The following is a 27,642-nucleotide window of genomic DNA, read 5'->3' on the forward strand; positions in this document are numbered from 1 at the left end:
GAGGGGGCGGCTGGCGGTGCGGCGGGGGCGGAAGGGGGGGCGGAGCGATTCGCGGCCTTTCTCGCCCCGGGTCCCTCCAGAGCGGCCTCGCGTCCCACAAGCCCCGCCCACCTCCCGCCCCGCCCACCTCCCAGCCCCAGCCCCGCCCCACGGCGGTCTTCCTGTCGGAGTTCCTAGGGTCTCTGAATTCCGCCGCTCTCTCGCCTCTCCTCCTCTCCAGATCCGCCTCCTGCGTCCACGACCCCCCTCCTCCTCCGCACCGCGGGCCTCCGCCCTCTCCGGCTCCTCCTCCTCCAGTTCTACGACCCTCCCCCACTGCATTCCCAACGCCCCCTCTGGCCCCACCCGGGCTCGACGTGCCAGTCCCTTACCCCGCCCCGCACTGCCCACCACCCCGCCGCCCCGGCCTGTGGCTGTGCGTAGCGCCCCGGAGGGAGGTCAGCCCTGCGGAGACCCTGTGCGGGGGAAGTCTACGCCGCTGTCCTGGGAGCCAAGGGCCTCGGGGACTGCTGTCCCACCGAGGGGCAGGCCGAATCCCGTGTGGTTACGGAAGTAGCTGTCCCCTACCCCTCTTCCTCTGCACCCCCACCCTGCTCTCTGCTTGCTGCCGGGTTTACTCCCGTTCAGCGAACAGACCTTCTCCACATGGTTTCTGTTAAATAGAAAAGGTAATTAAAAGTCGCACCACCACCTCTACCTCGTCCCTCCCCCAACCCTTCCCAAACCCCCTAGTGGTTATTTTTGTTCTTTAGCCCAGGTTAGGCTAAGTACTATCCCCGAAAGCCTTCTGGTCTGATTCCCAGGATCCCTTCGTATGGTTTCCATTAAGGGCGCCAAACTGCTTTAAAACTGCTGCCTTGGAGCCACTCAGAAACCTCCAGGATTTTTGCTCTGGCCAGCTTCATGCAGAAGCTCTTGAGCAGAGGGAGGTAAAGGCTCTGTTGAATGTCGACTTAAAGAATGCTGCTGCTGCGGCTAAGTCGCTTCAGTTGTGTCTGCCTCTGTGCGACCCGTAGACAGCAGCCCACCAGGCTCCTCTGTCCACGGAATTCTCTAGGCAAGAAGACTGGAGTGGGTTGCCATTTCCTTCTCCAGACTTAAAGCATATACACAATCTAAAACTTGAGTGTTATATTTTATTTGGTGGGCAATTAAAGACTTCAAGCTCAGGAGACAGCATGTCAAGTGACCCTGGGAGAATTGCTTGGAAGAGGCAAGGGGAGGAACCCCGTTATACGGCAGTTTTACAGCAAAGGGCAGTAGTCTATCAAATGATTATTGTTAACTAAAGAAAACCAGATATCCCAAGTTAAGGAATTTAGCGCTTTTCTATGTATGGGAAGATACATAGATAGTCAAGGTACAAGATAGTCGGTTGTTATTGTTCAGTTGCAAAATTGTGTCCAACTCTGAGAACCGGTGGACTGCAGCACGCCAGGCTAACCTGTCTTTCACTGTCTCCCAGAGTTTGCTCACATTCATGTCCATTGAGTTGATGATGCCATCCAACCATCTCATCCTCTAACACTCCTTCTCCTCTTGCCCTCAGTCTTTCTCAGCATCAGGGTCCTTTCCAGTGAGTTGACTCTTCATATCAGGTGGCCAAAGAATTGGAGCTTCAGCTTTAGGGTCAGTCCTTCCAATGAATATTCACTGTTGATTTCCTTTAGGATTGATTAGTTTGATCTCCTTGCTGTCCAAGGGACTCTTGGTTCTTTTCCAGTATGCGTGAGTGCTAGGTCGCTTCAGTCATGTCTGACTCTCTGCGACCCTTTTGACTGTAGCCCACCAGGCTCCTCTGTCCATGGGGATTCTCAGGGCAAGAATATTGGAGTGGGTTGCCATGCCCTCCTTCAGGGGATCTTCCAACCTAGGGATCCAACCTGCATCTCTATGTCTCCTGCATTGACAGGCGGTTTTTTTACCACTAGTGTCCAGCACCACAATTCAAAAGCATCAGTTCTTCAGGGCTTAACCTTCTTTATGGTACATCTCTCACATCTGTACAGGACTACTAGAAAAACCATAGCTTTGACTATATGGACCTTTGTTGGCAAAGTGATGTCTCTACCTTTTAATATGCTGTCTAGGTTTGTCATAGCTTTTTTTCCAAGGAGCAAGTGTCTTTTCATTTCCTGGTTGCAGTCACCGTCCGAAGTAATTTGGAGTCCAAGACAATAAAATCTGCCACTGTTTCCACTTTTTCTCCTTCTGTTTGCCATGAAGTGATGGGACTGGATGCCATGATCTTAGTTTTGGGTCACTGAAATCATTCCTTTCATCTGCATCTCAGCGATGTGGGGCCAGTATCTCGTGTTTTTTTGTTTTTTTTTTTTACATCCTGAGCATCCTTGGGGGTGGCTGCAGCCTAATGGCTGCCAGGTTGCACGCAGTATGCTCCTTCCGGAGTGCCCTCAGGGCTTACGTTGGAGGGCTGCGATCCCTGATTGTTACTTCCTTGTTTACTGATATGGCAGGAAATACTCCATTTCTTATGAAGGTCTAATTGCCTAATGCTCCTGGTCTTACGCTTTAATTAATGTTTTACTACTCCAAGAAAATACAATTCTCTCTGTCAATAGGTATTATTTGTTCTTTCAGTACTTGTGTGTGTGGTTTTTTTTTTTTTTTTTCTGTATGCAGGCATAGCTTATTAGAATAACACTCTTTAAATTAAAAAACCCGATGTGAACAGTTTTAGAGATGATTTTGCAGACTATCCTGGCCACAGAAATTCACTTTAACCAGCAACATTTATATGGCTGGGTCTACACCACCTCCTTTGCTGGCCCCCATTCCTCTACCAGCCCCTGACAAAGTCAAAAAAATAAATGTTCACTTCTGGAAAAATAGTCCCTTAATTGGGGTTGGGGTTTGTGGTCTAAGAAAAAAGGGAACAGATAGGTTTGTAGACTCACAGTGTTGTAACTGAAAAGTTCCTTAGAATTCATCACGAATAAGTCTGTCAGTTTATTGAGGAGATTCCCAAAGTGTAGGGTTTAGGGACAATCCACATGGCTCATCAGTAAAGGACTAATTCAGAACTGGGGCCTAATGTGGGGAAAGACTTGGACATCAAGTGCTTTATCATGGACAGAAAAAGGACGGATCAAATTCAGTTCAATCGTAACACATTCTCCATGTTTCTCTCTCCTGCCGTTTGCTGTCCTGCTCTGGGTCTTGCATATTTGGGGAGTTCCAGCTCTTTCTTCCATCCCATAACCTAGGCTTCACTCCCTTCTTTCTCTTTTTTCTTCCTCCCTAACCCCCCAGCCTACCCGAGCCCCATCCGTGAGATTTTTATTTGGATTTTTAAAATGAAACCAGGTGCTACATAAAACAAAAGCAAAGTAATAACAAGGAAAGACTATCCAACGCCTAAGGAATGTGCTGAGTTTTATGACTCAGGCTGTCCTGGCAAAGAGCTCCGACTTACAGAGAGAGGTGGGTGGCACAGAGCAAGGACCATACATGGCAGCCTCAGCCTCCCCAGATAGGCACGGTCAAGGCTGCCTGTGACTCACCGCCCCAAACCAGAGACTCTTGTTCTTTCTGAAACAAGACTTCCCAAGACTAGAGCCAAAGGATCATCCCATTTTCCCGAAGAGGCCAGTTCAGGCTGACATAGCAGGGGCCACCCTGAGGTTTGGAGGGGAAGGGAACCTGAGCAGGAGGCCACCCCTGGGAAAGGAACCAGCTTGATGGACTTGGGCTAGGGCTTTGGTGTATCGAAGTGATGAGTAAACTGCAAGTGACAGGAAACTCAGCAAGAACTGTTCTGGAGACAATGGCTTGGGAACTCCAGGTGGCAGGAGAGTCTTGGAGGAGGGGAGGGTGGCGATGGTGCTGGGAGCCCATGGTGGTGGGGGGGGCGGGGGGAGGTCCCCTTGACAAGTGGTGTGAGGTGCAGAGTGCAGGAAAAGTGCATCAGAGACTGGCAGGGTTTCTGGGGGTGCCCTGGCTCATGTGCTCAGGAAGAGCAGATAAGAGCGGCAGTGGTGGACTTTACATAAACACCCCAGACACTCGGGCACACATCTTGGAATCCTGAGAATTCTTCTCCAATGAGCACAGTGATGGGCTGAAGTGTACATTTTTTCTGTTACTAAGGGGCAGGTGGAGAGAGCTGAGAGAGCTAGGGTGCCCGACTCTCCTGGCAGAGTGGGGGCAGGGGGTCTGAACTTGGGTGACAAGGGTCTGTCGGAGCTCATTTCATTACATAGGCCCCGGGTCCAATGGAGACCCGTAGAGCTTCCTCTGGTGTCGGCCACCCTATTGAAGGCTGTCACTTTCTGCAGGAGAATGAAACTTGACTGGCATAAATGAGATCCCACGCAAAAGCCTCATGGAGGGCAGCCTGATTTTCCCCTTTTTTCTTTTTTTTTCCTTCTCCTTGCCAGTGGAATACCATGTCAAAAAGCTACAGTGACTATTCCGTAATGGCAGGAAAAGCTCTGCTTAACTTTTTCATTAAAGTCTACTTATCTGGAAAAATAAAGTCTTTTAAGGACCATGACTACATAAATATTTATAGTGTGAACAGGCGTCACTCTTGGTTCTGAGGGAGAATGGGCTCATTCAGTTTTATTTATGATGTGACACTCTGGTGAATGACATCCGTCATCTGGGTCGGCCCTACACTCCCTTCCACTGAAGCATGTTTATGGAGTGATTATGCCTGCAAATATTTGCTATATTTAGTCCCTCTCCTCCCCTAACCCCCTCTTAGCCTTTTTTTAACACCCCAAATGAGCAAAAAGCCAAGCTTATGGTCTTGGGAAGATTTGAACCCTAATGACAAGGCGCAGGGGCTGGAACAAGCGGTGCAGAAGCATTTGACAAGTTGGGAGGCAATTAGGGTGGGAAGGATGAGTTATTACAGCATCACCCCCGCCTAGGGTGCTTGTGGGGCCTGCAGCCAGCAGGTGAGGGCCCTCGGCGGGGCGTGATGGGTTTTGACAGGTGATGGCCATAGCCCCGCGTAATGAATGCAGATAGATCCCGGTGGAACTTTCCTTCCCAGGCAACTTTCTCGGGACAAGACCCCACAAGCCCTCAGATCTGTCACCGTGCACCCTGAGGGCTCTGGGGGCAGGGGTGGTGGGAACTCTGTGACCTCAGCTGGGTCAAGGTTGCTGGGGTAACTCGAGTGGGCCACACCTGGTCTCTGGCTGGGGGCGTCGGAGCTGCCCTCCATCCTCTGTGGAGAAGGGAGGGCCCCCTCTGGCTTCTAGCTGAACAGCTGCACACGCCCGCTCTTGGCATTTCAGGCTGGACCTAGGCTTACTTCAGGGCCCAGTGCCTGCCTCTGGTCAGCTTGGCTACCTATTGTTTATCCTGGGAAGGGCTGGGTCTTGGCAGCAGGGCCTGAAGTGGTGCCTGCCTTTTATTTTTAGAGATGGGAAAATGCTTGCTTTTTGGCAGCCTCTCTTTCTCTGGCACACATCGGGATGGCGTCAAAAAGTTCAAGCAAGAGATTCCAAGCCCTAGATTCATGGTGTGTGTCATCATAGGTAGTAGGACCACGGGCCTTTCAACAGAAGCCTCTGCATAGCCCGAGATCTCTCATCAGCAAGCCTCTTGAACGAAGTGGGTCCCACTGGCTTCATCCTGGCAGCGGGAGGCTTTTAGTCCTCCACCCTCTTAGCCTGGTCTTCTAACGAGTCCCTTTTCAGAGCCTCAGCTGGCCTGCAGTGTTAGAGTTCTTACCTCTCTTTAGCTCCTCCCCTACCAATCCATAGTCTAGTCCAACTTGATAGACAGAGTAAGAAAAAACCATCAGTCTGCTAAACCTGACACTCACCACCGCTTCTCAGAGCCACCGTCACTGTCATCACGGTGACTGGTGCGAGGCAACCAGCTTCCACAGCAAGAAGAGCATTACCATCCCCAGGAAGGGCATTTTCAGACTTTATTAGAATTATTGTTTGTCCCAGCATGGTCTTAGAACATATTTTTGTAGGTCCTGTGATTACAGCTACTGATTGTTTATCTGAAAGCATTTTGTAAACTGTAATGACATGTTGTACAAAGGTAAAAAGGAATGGAGATAAAAGTAAAGAATTAACTTCCATTTCCAACTTTTTTCCCCAACCGTTTAATGAATTACTTTTTAATTACAAAAATTAAAAAATGAATATATTCTCCTTTGCCCCCTTGATTACCTTTTGGGTTCATTTTTCTTCTTGCTGGAGTACATCCTCTGGTAGGTTTTCCTCTCTCCACCAGAAAGTACCTGTGTATAATAAATTTTCCTGAGGGCTTTTGTGTCTGAGACTTCATTTTCATCTCTCTCTAGTATTAAAAATTTGGCTTATTATGAAACTCTAAGTTCATATTTATTTTTCTTGAGCATATCAAAGCTATTTGTCCTATTATTATTTTTTTTTGAAACTTCTATGATTGATCTGACTCATTCTTTTGTAGACTCTTCTAGGACTGTCTTTGTCATCTTGATTCTTCGGGAGTTTTATTATGATATCTCTCTGTGTTAATTTAGTTTGTAAGCTTATCCTTCTCAATAGGCTCTTTCAATCTGAGGGATCAAGCCTTTAGTTCTAGGATGTGGGGTGGTGAGGAACAAACCAGAAAGGTTATATTGACCTATGTAATAAAGTTCTGGGGAGAGAAAAGGGGCCATGTGGCCTGAACATTGGGGGAACTCTAAGGGGTTCTAGAGAGAGGGAGAAGAGTAAAGTTTGGAAGAATTCATTGCCGGTGAGGTGAGGACAATGTCCTCAGAGGGTCTTTAAGATCTTTGGATATACATCAAGAATGTACTCCCTTCTTTGGTATTTTATGAAGAAGCTGAAGCTTGAATTGCTGTTAATTATATTTTTTCTGTGAAACTATTTTTTTCTGTGATTTGATGCTGAAACTGAACCACAAGACTCTCTTGAATTAGTCTGAGTTATAGAAACAATTATTTTTTTTTATAAAATTTTAAGCAAATATCTTTGTTTCATTCTGTGTCTCTCTCCTCTCTGACCTTCTCTCTCTTCTTTTATATAATGAGGAAATGAAATTAGATGCTTCAAAGTCTTGCATTTCTCTGTAACTGTCTTTCTCTCTTTTGCTCATCCTTCGTCTACCTACCCAAATATTCTTTTTTTATGACTAACAGCTTATAAGAAGCATAGGCAAATAGTTTGTTGACTCATTTCTGTAATCTAATTTGTCACCAAATGAGCTGTTCTGAGTAGATCATAAATTTGGATAAAGAGGACAGCACAGTGACCTAGCTTATAGCAGGTCAGGACCCTTGGCTTAAGATCTGGTGTATGAAGCTCTGCCAACCCCCACCCCACCCACACCATAGAAGCTTATTATTCTAGCCTGAGGAATTCATTCCATAAATTCTCTTGGGTCACCCATTGGAGTTGATATGTGGCGTACAGGAGGGAGACTTGGGAAAGGCTCCACCCAAAAGAGCATCCTTGAGCAAACAAAAGCAGAAGATGCAAACAGGATTTATTCTTCCATAAACATAGTCGTTGGGTCGATTTTTATTTATCATGTGTGTGTCTTACCTTTTGGACAGCACAAAAGATGGTTACTGAACATTTTAAACTATGAAGAATATAGATGTTAGCATTAAAGGTCCAAGTTCTCCTAGGAGGTTTGGATTGTGTGTGGGCTGTTTCTTCCACCTCTGATATACACACTAATGTGGTTTCTGTGAATTGACAGTAAGCATATGCAGCCTGTAAACTGAATTACTCACTCTCCTGACTGAACAGTGATTAGGGCTTGAGTGGACTTCGCTGGTAGCTCAGCTGGTGAAGAGTCCACCGGGAATGCAGGAGACCCTGGTTCAATTCCTGGGTCGGGAAGATCCAAGAAGAAGGGATAGGCTACTCCACTCCAGCATTCATGGGCTTCCCTGGTGGCTCAGCGGTAAAGCACCCACCCACAATGTGGGAGACCTGGGTTTGATTTCTGGGTTGGGAAGATCCCTTGGAGGAGGGCATGGCAAGCCACTCCAGTATTCTGGCCTGGAGAATCCCCATAGACAGAGGAGCCTGGCAGGCAACTGTCCATGGGGTTGCACAGAGTCGGACATGATTGAGTAACTTAGCACACAGCACACAGGGCTTGAGTAGCCTCACTAGCCATGCAGCCCCAGTGCCCAGACAGATTCGGACCTCTGTTGACAGACGCTAGTGGTACTCTCACTGGCATTTGAGACTGGCCTAGGTAAGGGGAAATGCAGTATATCCTATGAATACCATTTTGATGTGTCACCCTTTTCAGGTCACTCCATACATAGCGACTGAACTTTGGAGGTAGATGCCTGCTGGTCTTGGGTTAGCACCAAGGTGGGAATGAATTCTCAAGTGGTAGAAGCCTATCAGGGTCAGCTCTGCCGACCTCTGCTCTTCAAGACTGAGGAATTGTTCTTCGGAGATTCTCTAGGTCCACCCAGGGATTTGATGTGTGACATGGGGAGAGAGATTTGGGAAAGGTGCCAACATAGCACTGATTACCAACAGTTGGACCTCAGAGCAAGTGAAGACACAGGATGTGAGCAAAATTAAGATCAGAGTCTTCTTTTTTTTTTTAAACTTTCATAATACAGATTTTATTTTATTTTATTTTTATGTTTTCCATTTATTTTTATTAGCTGGAGGCCAATTACTTTACAATATTGTAGTGGTTTTTGCCATACATTGACATGAATCAGCCATGGATTTACATGTGTTCTCCATCCCGATCCCCTCTCCTGCCTCCCTCCCCATCCCATCCCTCTGGGTCTTCCCAGTGCACCAGCCCTGAGCACTTGTCTCATGCATCCAACCTGGGCTGCTGATCTGTTTCACCCTTGATAGTATACGTGTTTCAATGCTATTCTCTCAGAACATCCCACCCTCGCCTTCTCCCACAGAGTCTAAAAGTCTGTTCTATACATCTGTATCTCTTTTTCTGTTTTGCATATGGGGTTATTGTTACCATCTTTTTAAATTCCATATATATTCATTAGTATACTGTATTGGTCTTTATCTTTCTGGCTTACTTCACTGTGTATAATGGGCTCCAGTTTCATCCATCTCATTAGAACTGATTCAAATGGATTCTTTTTAATGGCTGAGTAATATACCATGGTGTATATGTACCACAGCTTTCTTATCCATTCGTCTGCTGATGGGCATCTAGGTTGCTTCCATGTCCTGGCTATTATAAATAGTGCTGTGATGAACATTGGTGTGCACGTGTCTCTTTCAGATCTGGTTTCCTTGGTGTGTATGCCCAGGAGTGGGATTGCTGGGTCATATGGCAGTTCTATTTCCAGTTTTTTAAGGAATCTCCACACTGTTCTCCATAGTGGCTGTACTAGTTTGCATTCCCACCAACAGTGTAAGAGGGTTCCCTTTTCTCCACACCCTCTCCAGCGTTTATTGCTTGCAGACTTTTGGATAGCAGCCATTCTGACTGGCGTGTAATGTTACCTTATTGAGGTTTTGATTTGCATTTCTCTGATAATGAGTGATGAGTCTTCTATTTTTAATGAGCAATCTGTGATGATCTTTTATTTATTTTTGCCATGCGGCCCTATGGGACCTTAGTTCCCTGATCAGGGATCGAACTGGCATTCTTTGCGTTGGAAGCTCAGAGTCTTAGCCACTGGACCGCTAGGGAAGTCCCTCCGAGTCTTCTGAGAATGTAGGGCAAACAGTGAAAACCATTCATGTGGATCATCAAGGGAATCGGGTGTTTCTTCAAGCTGCCATCAGCATTTCTTCCTTTCTGGAGTGCAAGATTTCCTCCACTTTCTGTGTAACCACTGTTCTATCTGTCTCCAAGGAGGGGCATGTTTTCCAAATTATAGATCTCTCCTGCCTTCCTACAAAAAAAAAAAAAAGAAAAAATGACAGTGGGAGGTTTTTAAAACTGTGCTTTACTGAAAAAGAACCATGCATTTGCTTTAAATTTTCAGGATACTATATTTTCAATTTTTGGTTACTCTATGATTGTGTCTTCTCTCTGAATTTCCTACACTTTCTTTCATCTTCTCACCAACATTTATGTTAAACAATGAAAGCTCTATACATTCGTGGGTAAAGACGCTTCTGGAATTTGGTCCCCATGAAGAGAATCCAATTTTATTTATCATTATTTTTTAATAACTTAAAAAGTATTTATTTGGCTGCACCAGGTCTTACTTGCAGCATGCAGAATCTTTAGCTGCAAACTCTTAGTTGCAGAGTGTGGGATCTAGTTCCCTGACCAGGGATTGAACCCAGGCCCCCTGCATTGAGAGCTCAAGTCTTAGCCACTGAACCAACAAGGAACTCCTGAGAATCTAATTTTAAAGGGAGAAATTCTGAAATAATCACCACCCCTTGTCTGGAAAATTTAAGTGTTCATAGAACAGCATTTGTAAAAGCAGGCCTACCTCCAGAGAAACATGTGACAAGTATCTGGCAGATGCCATCACTGTAATAATGTACTCCCCTTAAAAACCCTTCCATTTTCACTTGCTCTAATTTACTGCTTTAATGGAAGAGCCCGCCATGGTGACACATACACTCTTGTTTGTCAAAGTGTGAGGCCCTGCCAGATGGTCTTCTTCAGAAGAAACGCTTTCAATATGATAATGTTTATATTTGTGTTTCTGGCATGAATTAATAATTTTCTCATGATATTTAATAAGAAACAGATTATTTCATTTCCAACTCATAAAACCCTGTACCTTTCTTTCCATTATGTCTGATGAGAGTTATTTTCTTCCTGTTGGCAAGGTGGCAGCGGGTAAGAGCAGGGTCGCTAAATTATAGCTCTTTTGCCTCAACTGGAGTGTGTACAGCCCAGAAGGGCTGGAGATCCACTGCTCCAAATAAAGGTGGACTTTGCAATGCATCAGAAAGCAACATCAGGGTAGCATGAGACCAGGCCTCCAACATAAACAATCTCTTTTAAGTTTCAAGATTAGACCCCCGTGGTCTAGTATTCTGGATGTTGGTAACTGAGTCTGTCCTCTCTGGCCATATCTATCACGTTTTGTTTTATTAAAGTTAGTCCCTTGGACTGCAAGGAGACCAAACCAGTCTGTCCTAAAGGAAATCAACTCTGAATATTCACTGGAAGGACTGAAGCTGAAGCTGAAGCTCCAGTACTTTGGCCACCTGATATAAGAGCTGACTCCTTGGAAAAGACCCTGATGCTGGGAAAGATTGAAGGCAGGAGGAGAAGGGGATGACAGAGGATGAGATGGTTGGATGGCATCACCAACTCAGTGGACATGAGTTTGAGCAAACTCCAGGAGATGGTGAAGAACAGGGAAGCCTGGAGTGCTGCAGTCCATGGGGTCACAAAGAGTCAGACAGGACTGAGGGACTGAACACAACAAAATTTATTTTATTTATTCATTTTTAATTGGAGGATAATTGTTTTACAGTGTTGTATTGGCTTGTTGTTGTTGTTTTTTTTAATTTAAAAAAATTTTTGACCGCACCATGTAGCCCGAGGGACCTTCATTACCCAACCAAGAATCGAACCTGTACCTCCTGCAGCGGATGTACAGAGTCTTAACCACTAGACCCCCAGGGAAGTCCCTCCGTCAAGTTTTTTAAGAAACCTATCATATTACCTTCTAACCCTGTAACTTTTCACTCTGGAGTCCTTATCTTATCAGTCTGGGCATAGTGGAAAGGTGGGAGCAGGAATGACTTTCCATTCTTTGACTATTTTTTTTTTCAATTCTCCAGACTCTTGTAATTTAGTGTGCTGTGTGTATTTGGTCACTCGGTCATGTCTGACTCTTTGCGACACTATGGGCTGTAGCCCACCAGGCTCCTCTGTCCATGGGATTCTCCAGGCAAGAATACTGGAGTGGGTTGCCATTCCCTTCTCCAGAGGATCTTACCAACCCAGGGATCGAACCTGGCTTCTGCTTTGCAGGCAGATTCTTTACCGTCTGAGCTAGAGGGAAGTTGTATTTAGAAGCACTACTGAATTTTACCCACGCAGTCCATTTCCTGTGGATGTCTTTGACTGACAGAAACTTGTCCAGGCAGACAGCAAGAGCAGGGCATGAAGACAGACCGGATGCACTTCAAAGGATGAATTATACCAAAAAATGATGTGGAAAATTGGTGTGGAGTGTGGCTGGGATTGTAGATTATTCTCTTCTTCGAAGGACTGTGAAGTGGGGGTCAGGAGAGGTTAGGGCTCCCCGAGAGGGAAGGGAGGGTTCAGTATCTTTGGGCAAGTATGAGGCACATGTGATTTTTTTCTTTCACTATCAAACTTAATAGGGCTTCCCTGATGGCTCAGTGGTAAAGAACTCACCTGCCAATGCAGGAGATGCGGGTTCAATCTCTGGGTCGGGAAGATCCCTGGAGAAGGAAGTAGCCACTCACTCCAGTATTCTTGCCTGGGAAACCCCGTGGACAGAGGCATCTGGTGGGCTATAGTCCATGGAGTTGCAAAGAGTTGGACCCAACTCGGTGACTAAAAAATAACAACCAAACCTGATACAAGGGCAGACTCTTCTCCTTGTCACCAGCTGCTTACCAGCAATTCATTCTGGAACATGTGGCAATTTGGTTTCCACCCCTAACCTGTCACTAACACTGTATCCTGAAAAATCACCAAGGGCTGGAGATCATTGGTCAAGGCTGTGGGATTCAACCTCAACCTCCTCTTCCTTAGGGATTTCACTTAGAGGGCCCTCTCACCACAGCTCCCCTGAAAGCACTGTGCTCTGCCGTGACTTCTCTGATTGTCGCTCTTTGGTCTCCCGTGTTGCCTCCCCCTCCTTCCCCTGGGAAGCTGGCATCTCCCAAGGTTCTGTCTTTGGTGCGTTTGCTACTGTTGCTCTTGCTGCCATGGTGTTATCACCTGCCCCACTGGCTCCAAAAACCACCTTTGGGCCCACAAGCCTGATCATGAGCTTTGTCTGAGCTCTAGAATAATAACATTTTCCACAACCTTTATGACCCAGGAATGACCTACTCAGAGAGGAAATTACTTCTGGACCCTAGGCAAGGATGCCGAGGCCCTGCACCCAGATGTTAAGAGGGGAAAGGCAGGAGAGATTTATAAAATACTTGGCAGATAAAATGAACAGGACTTTGATGCATTAGCTGTCCAAAGAAAGGGAACAAGAGAAAGGAAGAGGAGAGATAGAAGGGGCAAAGTTGACCCCTGTAGCTCAGGTAACTTGGAGGGTGGATGTCCCTTATTGATCTAGAGCAGTGGTCCTCAACCTTTTTGGCACCAAGGACTGGTTTTGTGGAAGACAGTTTTTCCACTGACTGGGGGCGGGGGGGTGGTTTGAGGAAGGTTCAAGCACATTACATTTGTTGTGCACTTTACTTCTATTATTATGACAGCAGCTCCACCGTGGATCATCAGGCATTAGATCGCAGAGGTTGGGGACCCCCCGTCTAAAGAGCACGCGGTTAGGTGGCACATCTCAGGGAGAAGACGGTGGTTCCAGTTTAGCATATCTGAACCAACCATGTCTCTCTGCCCGTTTTGTCCTCCTTCCCTGTAGCACCGCTAGAATTATCTTCCTAAAATACAGGTCAGATCCTGCCATTCTCCTTCTCAATTTTTTTTCTTAGTTCTTGTTAACTAGAGAGTCATTTAGATGTTCAGACTCCTTAACAAGGGATTCAGAGCCCTACACAAGCTGGCTTTGTTTGGTTTCATTATCATCTTCTAGCACAACAGAACCCACCATGCAGTTTCTCACCTTCTTGCTTTTCCTCAAGCTGTTCTCTCAATCTGGAATGCCCTCCCCACTCTTCCCGCCTCGGAGAATCCTACTCAGTCTTGAGACTGCAGTTGGCTTTCTCCATTCCCCAGAAAGCCTCCTGTCACCCTGGTGGTAAGTAGTCGCTCTTTATTCAATATTTCTATAGCAATACATGCGTATTTTTTTCCTGCTATTATAGTGCATTTGCTCAAGTGTGCGTTTCTTCTGTGGGTTGGCAAACACTTTGAAAAGGGCTTCCCAGGTGGCTCAGTGGTAAAGAATCTGCCTGCAATGCAGGAGATGTGGGTTCCATCCCTGGGTCAGGAAGATCCCCGGGAGGAGGAAATGGCAACCCCCTCCAGTATTCTTGCCTGGAGAATCGCATGGACAGAGGAGCCTGGCGGGCTACATAGGGTTGCAGAAGAGTCGGACATGGCTTAGTGACTGAGCCCAGCACAGCCCAGCAAATGCCTAAATTTAGGGACTGTGTCTCATTTATCTCTGTTTCTTCCCAGCTGCCAGCACTTGACTGTCCACGTATCGATTGCTCACTAAATAATGAAAGAAAAGCGAGAAATTGGTCAAGGTTAGAGTGGAAGTGGACTCTGGGGTGTGGGGGAAGAAGTGATGGGTTGTGTAGGCTTGCTTTAGAACCTGGCGACGGGGATGGAAACTCTGGGTTGTGGAGAACAGGTGCAGAGGATAATAATGAGGGAGGCAGTGGATTATGGGTAATGTGAGGGGTTCACATATAAAGACAGGATCCCATGAGCCAAATCATTGTGAAAATGTTAGTCCCTGAGTCGTGTCCAACTCTTTGTGACCCCATGGACTGTAGTCTGCCAGGCTACTCTGTCCATGGGGTTTTCCAAGCGAGAATACTGGAGTGGGTTGCCATTCCCTTCTCCAGGGGATCTTCCCAAACCTAAGGATCAAACCCAGGTCTCCTGCATTGCAGGCAGATTCTTTACCATCTGAGCCACCAGGGAAGCCCCACAAAATCCTGGGTGAACACAATTTAGCCTACCTTATGGGCAGACAGGTCAAATTATAACGTCCCTTCATCAACAGGGAATTTTTATTCTGCCCATTTAAAAAGACATATAGCCTCGTCGTGTAACCAAAACCCTTGCATATTTGGTGATGGCTGCTGTGTCTTTGTCTGATGCTGTTAAAGAGATGGGACCTTGACCAATAGTATGATGATGACCCATTGCTATGCCCATTTATTTAATTGTAGAAAAGATAGGCAAGAAAGTATTTTATTAATAAGATTTCTTCGACCCTTAATTATTCTTTTCACATGATACTCTTTCATTAGCCTGTATTTATTTTTAGCAGCACAAAGGAAGAATGAAAAATATTATCTTTTAATAGTGTGAATCCCAGAATAAAATGGTCTTCCCTCTGGCTGCTCTCACACGAATGCAAGTCTATTATGTTTGTATCTGCACTGTACGCTGTGCGTGCTGTCTGCGCATGCTCTGTGTAACCACGCTTAGCCCAGTCTTAGTAAAAGGACCGCCAGCTGTGGGTTCTTGGTGGTGTTTTGTCTCGGTCGTGTCTGACTCTTTGGCAACCCCATGGACTGTGGCCCACCAGGCTCCTCTGTTCAAGGGATTCTGCAGGCAAGAATACTGGAGTGGGTTGCCATTTCCTTCTCCAGGGGATCCTGCATTGGCAGGCAGGTTCTTTACTGCTGAGCCACCAGATAAAGCCCAACTGTGGGTAACAGGTGGAAAAAAAAAAAGATGAAATACCTTGAACATTTCAATTTTCAATTGGGGCTTCCCTGGTAGTCCAGTGGTTAAGAATGCACCTTGCAGTTTAAGGGACACTGGTTCGACCCCTGGTCCAGGAAGATCCCACACGACCGTGGAGCAAGACTCGGAACCCACACACTGCGGCTCCTGCAGCCGGCGCGCCCAGAGCCCACGCGCCGCAGTAAGAGAAGCCCACACACCGCAAGGAGGAGCAGCCCCTCCTTCACAGTGGAGAAGGCCGTGGGCAGCCAGGAGCTGAAATAAATAAGTAAATCTTTACAGAAGTTTTCAATTAGCTATTTTCCACGAGAGCAGATACCTCCCTGCTCAGCCCCACGTTCGTTCCTCTGGGAGGTTCATGTATAAAGAAAACGCCAGGTGAATGCAGCGCTTTTATTCTCAGATGAGTTCTGGCTGCCAGCCCCTTCGTTGGACCAGCATTCGTGATCAGTTAGGACCTGTGAGAGCCACCAGGATGCTTTTTGCTTGGGCTTGAGGCTGGCCGCGAAGCCTGAGGCGTGGCTGCTTTATGTGGCTCTCAAGTGGCATTCCCAGTCCAGGAGGCTGAGGTGGGGGACAGCCCACGTCCCTGTCAAGCAACTTCCTCTCAGTCAAGTCCCAGAAGGACTCAGTCTCATTAGAGAAATCAAAAGGGGAATCCAGAGGAGGGAGGGCTCTAAAGAGACTTTATAGTTTCTCTCTGGATATACAGGTGGGAGAGCCTTTATTAATACCTGCTTCTCAGGCCCACCTCTTTCCTTCCGAAACACCACAAGCCAACACTGTCTTAGTTCTTCCCAGCTCCCAGTGGGGGAAAGGAGAAGGTCAACAAGCTAACCGAATAGGTTGGATGTACAGCCAACATTGGTTTAGAGGCTAATAAAGGGATGTCAACGTTTATGCCAAATATGACTATCTTATCAGATACCTATGGCTCTGCCTCTCACAGACTTATCTGCTTTTTTCCAGCCTTTGCTGCAGTAACGGTCAGGTGTGGCTGACAGCACCTCTCCAACAATCTCTTACATTCTGCACCAGTGGCTTCTTTGCCGCCTCTGTGGCTGGCTGTGGGGAACTTCTCAGTCATTCCAAATCACGGGCAAAGCTGGAAGTGCGAGGGAACTGACACAGACTGCGGCCACTCTGGCCCCTTCTGCCTTCTCTCATGTGACTTGTCAATCCGGAGACACTTTTACACGGCTCCTCAGGAGGTTCCCACGGTGACTGAATCCAGTTGCTCACTGCAGTAACTATCTTGCCAAAGCACCCTGGGATTGGCTCTCCCCTCTTATCAGCTTCACTCTTTCTAGTTTCCCACTTTTGTTTCTGGAATTACTTCCAAAAATAAATCTCATCGTTCACTTTTTTAGGGGAACCTGGAAAATACCAAGATAAAAGAAGGGAAAGTGAAAGTGAAGTTGCTCAGTCGTGTCCAACTCTTTGCAACCCGGTGGACTGTAGCCTACCAGGCTCCTCTCTCCATGGGATTCTCCAGGCAAGAATACTGGAGTGGGTTGCCATTTTCTTCTTCAGGGGATCTTCCTGACCCAGGGATCGAACCTGGGTCTCCCACATTGCAGGCAGATGCTTTAACCTCTGAGCCACCAGGGAAGCCCCTAAAAAAAGAAGGGGGCAGACTATAAATGTTGATCAAACTCATTGTGTGGAGAATGTTCTAACAGACCTTCTATTTGAAGAGGGGCATAAGGGAATGAGGCGGCGTGATTGTCCTCTGCAATACACACTGAGAAGTCTGTGGACCACTAATTAGAAATTGCAATTAAAAATAAAAGAACTCTAAAGCCAGGTGATGACATTTCCTATCTAGAAATCTTTGAGACTGGAGAGACATTGTTCTGGAATTCAGGCTGAAGGATGGCTAGATAAATGTCCCTGGTTCTAGCCCGGTGTTTGCTCTTGGTCTTACTTGTCTGATGAGGGGCATAGGTCAGTAATTTTCCTGTGTCTCTGGAAAGCACGTGCAGTCTTTCCATCCAATGAAAGTGCCTGTAAGCATTGATAATGTGCTTAGAGTACTTGGGTCCAGAGTCTTTCTGAACAAGTGGCAAAATGAGAACAATATATTCTTTATGATAAAACTAAAGTGTCTTTCATTACCTATTAAAAGAAAACCATTTGCTCTTCTCCAGAAAACACCTGACACCCTGGTTGGCAGAGAGCTTTCACCTGGTGGAGGTTGGAAGCAAGTGGTGGGAAAAGGAGGGGGTGGATTAGAGAGATGATGATGGCCAAGGCAAAACCTTTCCATCGCACCTGGCTACCCCCAACTCATCTAAGCAGATTAAGTACCCATACTTAGGTGAAGCTTTTTTTTTTTTTTTTTTGGTGGTGGTGTTTAATTGCTAAGTTGTGTCTGACTCTGCGACCCCATGGATTGCAGTCCACCAAGCCCCTCTGTCCTTGGGAGTTTCCAGGCAAGAATACTGGAGTGGGTTGCCATTTCTTTCTCCAAGGGGTCGTCCCAACCCAGTGATCGAACCCACCTTTCCTGCTTGGCAGGCAAACTCTTTACCATCTGAGCCACCTGGGAAGCCCGAGCCACCCTCAAGATGACTGCAAACAATCCAAGCATGATGCTTAATGTTTAATCAGAAGACACACATTTTAGATCTCCCTAATTCTGAAGTGGGCAAAAAAAAATATTTTTAGGCATTGTTTTCTCCCTTAAGTCTCTTGTGGCTTGAAAATGTTGAGGTGCCATTTTTGCTATAACTGCCTTGCGAGGATTCTGCTTGGTGACCACTTTTGCTTCAGATTGACTTTTGCTTGTTCAGAAAGAGTCATGGAATCATCATACATGTTATCTGTTAGGGTGGGAAGGGATCTTAGAGACCATCTAGTTCAATCTTCCTTTTTATAAGGTGCTTCCTAATCAGACTTCAAATTCAGGTGATCTAACTCCACGGGAATGTGTTTCATGGTTGGAAAACCTTCTCTGTCATCCAGACATTCTCACTAAAGAGGCTGGAAGGCTACCTCTAGGGACTGGTGTAGGCGAAAATAATTGACGTATGAACTGGGATAAATTCTCTGCTCAAGTTCTATAACTCTGTTGAAAACGAATTAACTTACACTTACCTTCACTCCATCAGAAAAGAATTCCAATGCAATATAGCAATTGACTTTTCCTTTCTCCTTTGCAGCTCCTACCAACATAAGCAGGATTTACATTTTCCTATTTTACAGATCCAGCTGGCAAGAATTATGGATGGGAGAACAGCTAACTCATAAAGAAGAGGCCCTGATGGATAACCTCAGACCATTCAGACTTTGGACAGAAGAATGGGCCCCTTAGTCCACAGAGCCACACTTTATTTACCCCGGGGTCAGCATTATGGGCATTTGCTTTCTTAGTGAATTGTAATTACTTGCAAAATAAACCTCATTTTGTGTGGGATTCTTCTGTTCTGAGAGCCCTATATGTAAGAGTGTTGCTGGGGTCTCTTGAACATCTGAGGTCGGTAACACCTTGGAATGCAGTCTGAATCCCAAGAGTATTCCTATGATTTTTTTGCTCACAGGTCCTAAGGCACTGTTGGGAAGGATTCCAGTTTTACCTTCTCTTAGTGGGCTTTTCAGGTGGTGCTGGTAGTAAAGAATCTGCCTGCCGAGGCAGGAGATGTGGTTTCCATCCCTGGGTTGGGAAGATCCCCTGGGGGAGGGCATGGCAACCCACTCCAGTATTCTTGCCTGGAAAATCCCATGGACAGAGGAACCTGGCAGGCTATAGTCCATGGGGGTCACAGAATCGGACATGACTGAAGCAACTTGGCATGCACGAATGAAAAAGCTGATGAAGTTATGTTTATTTTGTATGCGCCCCAGGGCTGCTTATGAACCACTTCGAACAGATGAAATCACCCAGCTGCTGTCCCCTCCCACTGCTCCCTCCCCTTCTATGAGTTACCCCTAAGGATTGAAAGCACTGAGGTGACTTGATTGTGTGTTTGGGCCACTAAGGAGATGTGCCTTCGGCTGCAAATCCTTCACGAGCCCCCTGTGACCTTTGGCAGCAAGGGGCTCTCATGTGACGCTTCTGACGGTGGGTATGGAGGTACCAGTGGTCATCAGCCTTGACATCTCTCCTTGTTCCCATGACCTGCCCTGTGGCTCTCTGAAATGGTCAAGGACAGTTTCTGGTGTCCACCATACGGGACCAGTCAGCTGTAGACACACTATAGAAAACATGGCCTTGAGTCTTAGCGTACAGTCTATTTAACATGACAGTAGTAAAAGGATGTATGATGTTGGATGAAATCCCAACAGGGGCCACATAGCTGGGTGGAGGTGCCGGGTCCCTGAGCATGGATCTGAGTAAATGAGGATGGAAGAGGATGGTACAGTCTATTTAACATGACAGTAGTAAAAGGATGTATGATGTTGGATGAAATCCCAACAGGGGCCACATAGCTGGGTGGAGGTGCCGGGTCCCTGAGCATGGATCTGAGTAAATGAGGATGGAAGAGGATGAGGCCTGTCCTGTCCTGGATGGCTCCCATCCCATCCGCTTTTCAACATTACTGAAAGCTCATTAGCAGGGGAAACAATTACCAAACTGATGATTATTTTCTTTCTATTTCTGGCTTTTCTCAACCGAAGGGAAAATGTGAGGTAGATGTGAAATCTAAGGGAAAAAAATACATACACAAAATGAGATGTCATGTCTGCCTGTGGTGCTAGCAAAAAGCGGAGAAGTCTGACTTATTTTAATGTTTTCAATAAACACCAACCATCCCCCAACACAACTGAGTATTTGAATCAAGGGAGAGAAGATTATTCAGTCACCTAAGACAGTTACTGGATGAAAACATGAAGGGGAGTATAGTGTCTGATTAATGATTGGCCATTTTCAAAGTGGCTTCTCCTACATTATCTCATTTTATAAAAAGTCAATTTCATCTTTTAAATGTTAAAGTGAAGCAGTTTGTAATTTCTTGCAAGTAAAGGATGTTAATAAGCAAGTTGTGAACCAGCAAATTCTTCTGCTGCCTTGTATTTTTCATCGACCATCACAGATTCACGGGGAAGCTCTAACAGAACTTTAAAATGGGGTTTTAAAACATTGTTTGCATTTATCAGTGTGCTTGCTTGCTTGCTGTCACTCTCGCTTGCTCTCTCTCTCTTTGGGCCTCAGTTTCTTTCTCCAGTACCTTCCTTTGAATGGGGAACTAGTACTTGCATGTGGATAGATTATTATTTAGCTTATAAAACATACCACTTTAATTACAGTTCTTATAGTTGCTAGACTTCATTAAGACAAACAATCTGTAGTCCCCTCTTTGGCCATGGGGTCAATAAGATGCTGTGAAGCAGGAGAGGGTAAGGCTGGTGTACACTTTCCAAAGTCACTAAGTGTTTTCTGGAAGGAGCCCGCTTGCAGCTGCACTGATGGATGAGATGGTCTCAATACCAATGGCCTTGAGTGATTTACATAATAGCAGTTTGCATTAGAACCTTGGCTGTTTAAAACTTGCATTTTGCAATAGTTGTAACTAGCAGTGAGCACTTCCAGGGCTTTCCTGGTGGCTCAGACAGTAAAGAATCTGCCTGTAGTATAGGAGATCTGAGTTCAATCCCTGGGTTGGGAAGATCCCCTGGAGAAAGGAATGGCAACCCACTCCAGTATTCTTGCCTGGAGAATTCATGGACAGAGGAGCCTGGTGGGCTACAGTCCACGGGGTCGCAAAGAGTCACACGTGACTTGGCGACTAAACTTACCTAAAATACACTGAAATTCGAATATCAGAACACAGCAAGACAAAACTCAGATTAACAAGTAGCCAAGAATGGCACCCAAGAAAGAAAAAGAAACAAAAGTATAGCCAACCTTTTTTTTTAATTAGAGTATATTATACTTCCAAACTGGATACACTAGAAATTGGCAATGCAACATAAGATGCAAAGGAATATACCAGTTACTGTCAAAATGACCCTGTACAGCCTTGTAATGCAAAAAGCTTTATACAATACAAATTTTCAGTAATGTACATAAACCTTGACAGTATGATCATCTGAACATAATACGAGGAGTTAAAAAAAGGAGAGAAGAAAGTGCAGAGAACTCTAACTGTATCACTATATGGAAAAATAAGCTAGCTTTCATTGAAGAATGCATAGTGAAAACAGAATCAAAGTTAGTTGGCAGGTGACTATCTCAAAGACATTAGTGTTTTACGCGGAAAGGATATCTATGGAATACATCCTTCCCTGAGTATCAAACTGCAAACCAAATTCAGGGGTATGTATTACCTCAGTGGAATCTGAAAAATGCTGTAGATTTTTCTTTATTAATAACAATAATAATAATATAAAAAGTCAAACAAACTCCAAACACACCTTTTCTCACTCAGAAAACTTTTATAATTTACCAGAAAGATTGATGACTCTTTCCAAAGTGCTAAAAAAGTTGCCCAATTACATTAAGCATCACTAAGTCATTCAAATACAAGTTCAGTGGCACACATCTGAGCGGTAACTGTCTCCTTCCAACACCCCTCTTGATCTTGAAAGTTTTACCCTAGGACCTCGTATTGCACAAGTGGCACGCTGTGAAGTCCGCCGTCCCGTCAGGGCCACCCTTCAGGTTTTTAACCTGCCGTGGCTCACGTGGGGCTCGCCCTCCTGCCAGCCTCTGTGGGTCCCCATGGCCCTCCCTCCTGTCATCACTGAACTTGTAATTGTGAAAAGCACGTGATTAGCCAAGTGGCACATTCTCCATTACATGGGGGTAAAGACGTGACTTGAAAAAAACACCAACCCACCCACAAGCCCAGTATTCTTGGAGTGTGTTGCCCATACCTGTCTATAGCGCCTTTGCCCGAGGCACTGTATGCCATGTCTGGCCGAGGCGACGGTGTGTGACATGTCAAACGTGGCCAGGAACAGACATCTCTGCTGGAGAGGGACCCAGGGTGCGGGAGCTTCCCGCCCTCGCTGGCTCAGCCTCCCTGCCCCCCGGGGACAACTCCGTAGTGTAAACAGGTTTGCCAGGGCTGGATGACTGGCAAGGGAAGCGCAGCATACCTGCTGGGTCTGGGGGAGGAAGGGTGGGTGTGGGCAGGACCGTGGTGTGGACAGAGGTACAGACTTCCGGCTTCCTGTAGAACTGTACAAGGGGGAGCTTTCGGTGAAGCAAACCCACTAGAGGAAGAAAATTCCGGATGCTTTTATTTCCCTCCGGATGAAACAGATGGGGGAAAAAAAAAAAAAATCCCCACCTCTAGGGTAACACATGATGGAAAACAGCAATGCAGTAAGAAAGCATTCCTCCTGTACACCGGTTCTTCAACAGATAAATAATATATAAACTTTTATATTCCAAACTTCCCATTATCATACAAAGCACATTTCTTCCTGCTCTTTTAGCCTGTTTCATACTGGAAATTCTGTTGTCTTAAAAATACAAGCCATTAACATGTTTCGCCAAAGATTCTTTCCTTCTTTTTACATCACCCCTGACTTTTTAAGAATAGTGAGGGGTTGTACAACCAATCCACACCTGCTTCTTGCTGCAATAAAGTGCTGCACATAAGTTGCCATTTTAATGACCACAAAAGAAGAGCTTTAAATAAGTATAAAGTTAGCCTCCTAGCAGGTTATATCTACCAGGCGTTAACAAAATGGAATACAGAATTACTAATAACATGGAGAACACCGCTATAGCCAGACAATTTGCAAACACAATGGAAACGTCTCAGGGGCATAAACTGAATGGTAGGACTAAACAGCACCTTTTTGTTGGGTTGTTATATGTCAAAGAGGTTATGACAGAAGTTTCAAACATACAGTCTACTCATTCCATAAAAAAGGTACATTTTCTTCCTTTTAGTTTACTTTTTTTGCAGATGAGAAACAAAAACTAGTGCAAGACCAAAGCACTGTGCAAAACTGCCGTTTCTTTTTTTTTTTTTTTAGTCTGAGCATTTATACCCAGAATCTATCCAAACCCCTTTTAATCTCCTTGGCTGGATTTATCAACCATAAAAATTTTCACTCATACATTTTTTTTTTCTTTTCCTGCAAACAAATGGTAACCACTGACTTAATACATCACACATATATATATATTTAATCTGCCCTTAAAAAATGATGCACTGTGTGTGTACCATACACATTGTATACGTATGGGCACACACACAAATCACACTTGAGTTTTGTGATGTTGGCTGCAGTGCTGCAAGCTATTTCTTCCAGGTAGGGGCTCTCGATTGCTCTCTTCATAACCAGAGATGCGAGCACAAGATCTCCAGGACTCTGGCGAAATCGCAGGCAGCACTGAGCTGTCTACCATTCCTTCATCGAGTAAGCACCAGGCCCTACCACTCTGCAGCCACAAAATAGAGAGGGGAAAGGTGATGAAGGAGCTCCGGGAGCGACTGCAGCGCATGAACCACCCAGGAGGGCAAACAACGTTCATCGCTGTGAAAGAAGCCAGTACAAAGAAGGTGCAAATGTCATGGCACGCGACACACGGCTGTCTCTTTCCGAATCCACAAACGCCCACATGCCCCATTCGCCCAACAGAAAACAAAATGCACCGGTATGGAAGCTTACAAGTGCTGACTGCTATTAAGGACACTCTCTTTAGGGTTTAACAAGACAGGTTTCCTTTCAAAGTAAGGAGAAGGGCCGAGAGTGGGAGTGGGTGGCTGGGGAGGCATGCCTCTGAAGGTAGACGATGTAGTAGGTCACCTCTCTGAAGATTGGATAAAGCAGCTTTCAGGTCAATGCAATAGGTATACACACAGAGCCAATTCTCTATTCCTTACTAAAGATATACAGTACAGGTGGTTCAGACCCGGGCGGGTCTGTAGGTTTTTGCAGCAATGTACACCTGCTGGGGTTGTGTTTTAAGTTTCATGGGTTTTGTCTGTTTTTGTTTGTCTCTGTCTCTTGGTTTTTGGTACGGAGCCCGGCTGCCCTCAGACAGTCTCGGCTCTCTCTCTCAGTCCCAGATAGGCGAGGAAGGAGTGTTTGGGCGAGGGGATGCTGGGCGGCGCAGTCTGAGGTCGGGGAGGGTGGAATGTGAGATCCAACTGGTTCTTAGGGTATAACATCGTCAAGGGAATGAGATGGGCGAAGTCCGAGTTCCGGTACTTGTCAAAGCGCAGAGGGGAGCCGTTCAAGGGCATGGCCTTGAGTGCCAGGTTGGGCTCAGAGCCGCCGCCGCCTCCGCCGTGGGCGGCCGACAGGGCCACGGTCTGCAGGGCCTGCGAGGCGGACATGACCGACAGCGGAGACAGCAGGTGGCGGGCGCTCCCGACCACCAGCAGCGGGGCCCCGGGGCCGCCGGCTTCCTGGGAGGCCGGGCCCGGGCCCTTCTTGTCCTCCTCGGGGCTGTCCGCGCTCTGATGCTTCTTGACGTGGCGGCTGAAGACGAAGGGATGAGTGGTCTTGAACAGGCACTCTTCGCAGCTGAAGGTCTGGCGCGGGGCGTGCTTCAGCTTCTTGTGCAGGTTGAGATTGTCCTTGCGTTTGCAGCTGTAGCTGCACTGGTCACAGTGGAAGGGCCGCTCCCCGGTGTGCACGCGCACGTGCTCGATGAGCTTGTTGGCGGTCTTGGACAGGTAGCCGCACTGGTCGCACTTGTAGTGGTTGCCCAGGCGATGCGCGCGGGTGTGCGTCTCCAGCTCCAGCTGGTTGGCCTTCACCGTCTGGCAGATCCGGCACTTGTACTCCATCTTGTAGTGGGTCTTCACGTGGCACTCCATGGCGGCAGGGCGGTTGGTGGAATAAATGCAGAATGGGCACCTGCCGGGGGAGGGGGGGAAGCAAGTACGGGAGAGGGTCAGCCCCGCGGGGTCCGGGAGGTACCCTCCCCGGCTGATCCCCGCCTCGCCAGCCTGCCCTCGGCCGCCCTCCCGGCTCCGAGACCCGACCTGCCCCCTGCCCAACCCGGCCCTGCCACCTCCTGGGGACCCTCGGTGGCTCTGCTGCAGACAGAGCCATCCCTTAGCCTGCTCGGGGGCTGCGGGGTGGGGTGGGGGGGTCTCCTGGCTGCACCTGCGGATGCCAGCCCCCAGGAAGGGGAGCAGAGCCAGTGCCGGGTTGGAGGGGGGCGCCCAGCTAAGCTGTTCTCCCCTCCAGGACCCCCCGCCCGGCCCCTCGGAGCCCTCCCCGCCTCCCACCAGCTGCGGCCGAGGGCTCACCCTCAAGACCTCCCCTCTAGATGGGAGCAACACAAAGAATCGACTTTTCATGCACCACATCAAGCACACGCAGAAAGGCTCAGAGTTTTGAAGAACAGCTTATAGGGGAGAGCTACCTCCAGCAGAGAGTCGTAGGGGTCAGAATCGTGCTGATTAAAGGGTGGTTAGGATTGAGAAGGCCTGTGTGTGTGTGTGTCTGCGTGTGGGAGCAAGTGTGCTGTAGATACAGAGATCTGGACTCCTAAAACCTGTCTCTCCTACAGTACTGGGTTTCTCTCCACCAGGGAGGGGAGGTGAGAAGCATCACTGGGGCTCAGGAGAAGGAGACCCACCCACCCGCCTGTCTAGGAATGAGGGATCAGGGCGAGGGAGACAGCTGCTATCTGGATCTTGAAGACATCATTAATGCATTATTAATGATTAATGTTATTACATCATGGAAATAATAGTCATCCAAAGGGACCATAAGCTCTCAGCGGGCAGGACTCCCCTTCCTTCTGCATTCTCTGCAGTGCTCGGTAGAGAAGCCCATAGTGGGCACGGATTCCTTACTGGACTGGTCTCTACAAGTCGTTTAGGCAGATTCTAGCAGGGCCGATTGCAGGCCCAGCTCCGTCACCTGATGGGCGGGCTGTGCCCCGGGACAAAGTCTGGGCCTCTCCATCCTAGGCAGTGAAGCTACGCTGCCCCCGGGCCCCCTGGCTGTCCAGAGGGGCATGGAGGGCAAGGGAGGGGCAGGTTCACAGAGGTTGCTAAGCGTCGCTCTGTAGAAGCTGCCGGGCTCGAGTCGGTGGTTGGTATGATGGCTGTAGCGTGTATGCTCTCTTTACCAAGAGGATGCAAATGCAAAAGTGGCTGCCTCGGCTCTGGACTGGCGCCTGCAAGGGCAGGGCCCGGGAGTGAACTGTCCCCGGAGGGTTTGGAGAGGATTTCAGCAGAGCCCAACACACCCAGTGCCCGTGCACTGCTCCTCAGCGCCAAGCCCGCCGTTAGCCTCGGAACCTCAGCTCACAGAAGAGTGCACGCAAGAGAACTATAAAGCCCATTCCCAGGTCAGGTGCACACACAACCCCTACGCCAAGCTGGGCCTTACCTAGAGGAGTCTGAAACTCACCACTGTCCTGAGCTACGGCAAAAGAAAAATAATAGTATAATCTTATTTGATCTGCATTATGAACAGGATATAGAGTACAAGCAGTCCCATCACAGAAAAGCAATTTAGACATCGGCAGTCTGTTTCACGTTAAGGACGTTTCTGTGACCCACGGCTCAATCTTTCTTTCGCTGCTCAGGCAGAGGGAAAGGGTTTTCTATGTTCCCGTTATTTATCGTAAAGGCACTCTCTGACAAATTACTTCTCTGAGATGGTGAAGGGGAAACAAAAACAAAAAAGACTCACTGTATAGCCAGAAGGCATTAGCAATTTTGTCAAAGTATTCTTCTACTTGGTCAGCCTAGAACATAAACTATTACACAGGGGACCGTTAGCACTGCATGGGAAGTCTACACCTGCAAAAGCATCAGGGTTCACTCGGCATCCTCGCCAGTGGGTCAGGCTTGGGAACTCCTTAGATCCCGGAGGAAAGGGGGTTCTAACTGGCAAAGCCACAACTGGCTGGGGCCGCAGGTAATGGGCGTGACTGGGCTTCCAGGAAGGGCAGTGAGCACGAAACCAACCAAGGAAATACATGGCTTTTTAAAAAATACGTACACTAACATTTAGAGGGGGACAGTGGGAATAAACCACATTGAATTCCCAGATGAGCACGTGCTAGGCATTTCCCATTTACTGGTAGTCTTGAATGATCATCGCCCCACTCCCCTTCCTCTTACCCTCCCCCCATCCCACCTAATCAGCCCCAAGAGTGAACCAAAATGGGATCTGACGGTGGGTGCCACTTCCTCTGTCTGGGGGAGTGTTTGAGGAGGGCTCCCCTGACCGGGCAAGAGCCTAGGGACTCCCCACTGCACTGCCCCCCGACACTTGACTCCCGAGCTCCTGCTGGGT

The 27,642-nt window shown here is 47.2% G+C and overlaps 2 protein-coding genes across 10 annotated transcripts in view; one reads left to right on the top strand and one right to left on the bottom strand.

Annotated features, from left to right (window-relative positions):
* The window catches only part of C5H4orf51 (chromosome 5 C4orf51 homolog), a 47,553-nt gene extending 28,670 nt beyond the window's left edge, over positions 1–18,883 (top strand). Inside the window, exons 1-3 of one of the 2 annotated variants that reach the window (XR_006340873.1) lie at positions 269–668; positions 13,719–13,834; positions 18,673–18,883. The gene's annotated coding sequence lies outside the window, so the exon portion shown is untranslated. Of the gene's footprint in view, positions 1–268; positions 669–13,718; positions 13,835–18,672 lie in introns of those variants that run through there. The other variant, XM_043900845.1, reaches the window with a different exon arrangement.
* Positions 18,884–21,303: 2,420 nt separating this feature from the next.
* The window catches only part of ZNF827 (zinc finger protein 827), a 186,736-nt gene continuing 180,397 nt past the window's right edge, over positions 21,304–27,642 (bottom strand). For 2 of the 8 annotated variants that reach the window (XM_043902546.1, XM_043902549.1), the window contains exons 14-15: positions 26,749–26,760; positions 21,304–25,236 (exon numbers count right to left, since the gene is read on the bottom strand). In XM_043902546.1, coding sequence (XP_043758481.1) covers positions 24,408–25,236; positions 26,749–26,760 — 841 coding nt within the window. In that variant the 3' untranslated portion in view covers positions 21,304–24,407. Of the gene's footprint in view, positions 25,237–26,727; positions 26,761–27,642 lie in introns of all 8 variants that reach the window. The other 6 variants (XM_043902550.1, XM_043902551.1, XM_043902552.1 and 3 more) reach the window with 6 other exon arrangements.

Source organism: Cervus elaphus, chromosome 5, assembly GCF_910594005.1.
Source record: "Cervus elaphus chromosome 5, mCerEla1.1, whole genome shotgun sequence".
In the NCBI taxonomy this organism is placed as follows: Eukaryota; Metazoa; Chordata; class Mammalia; order Artiodactyla; family Cervidae; genus Cervus; species Cervus elaphus.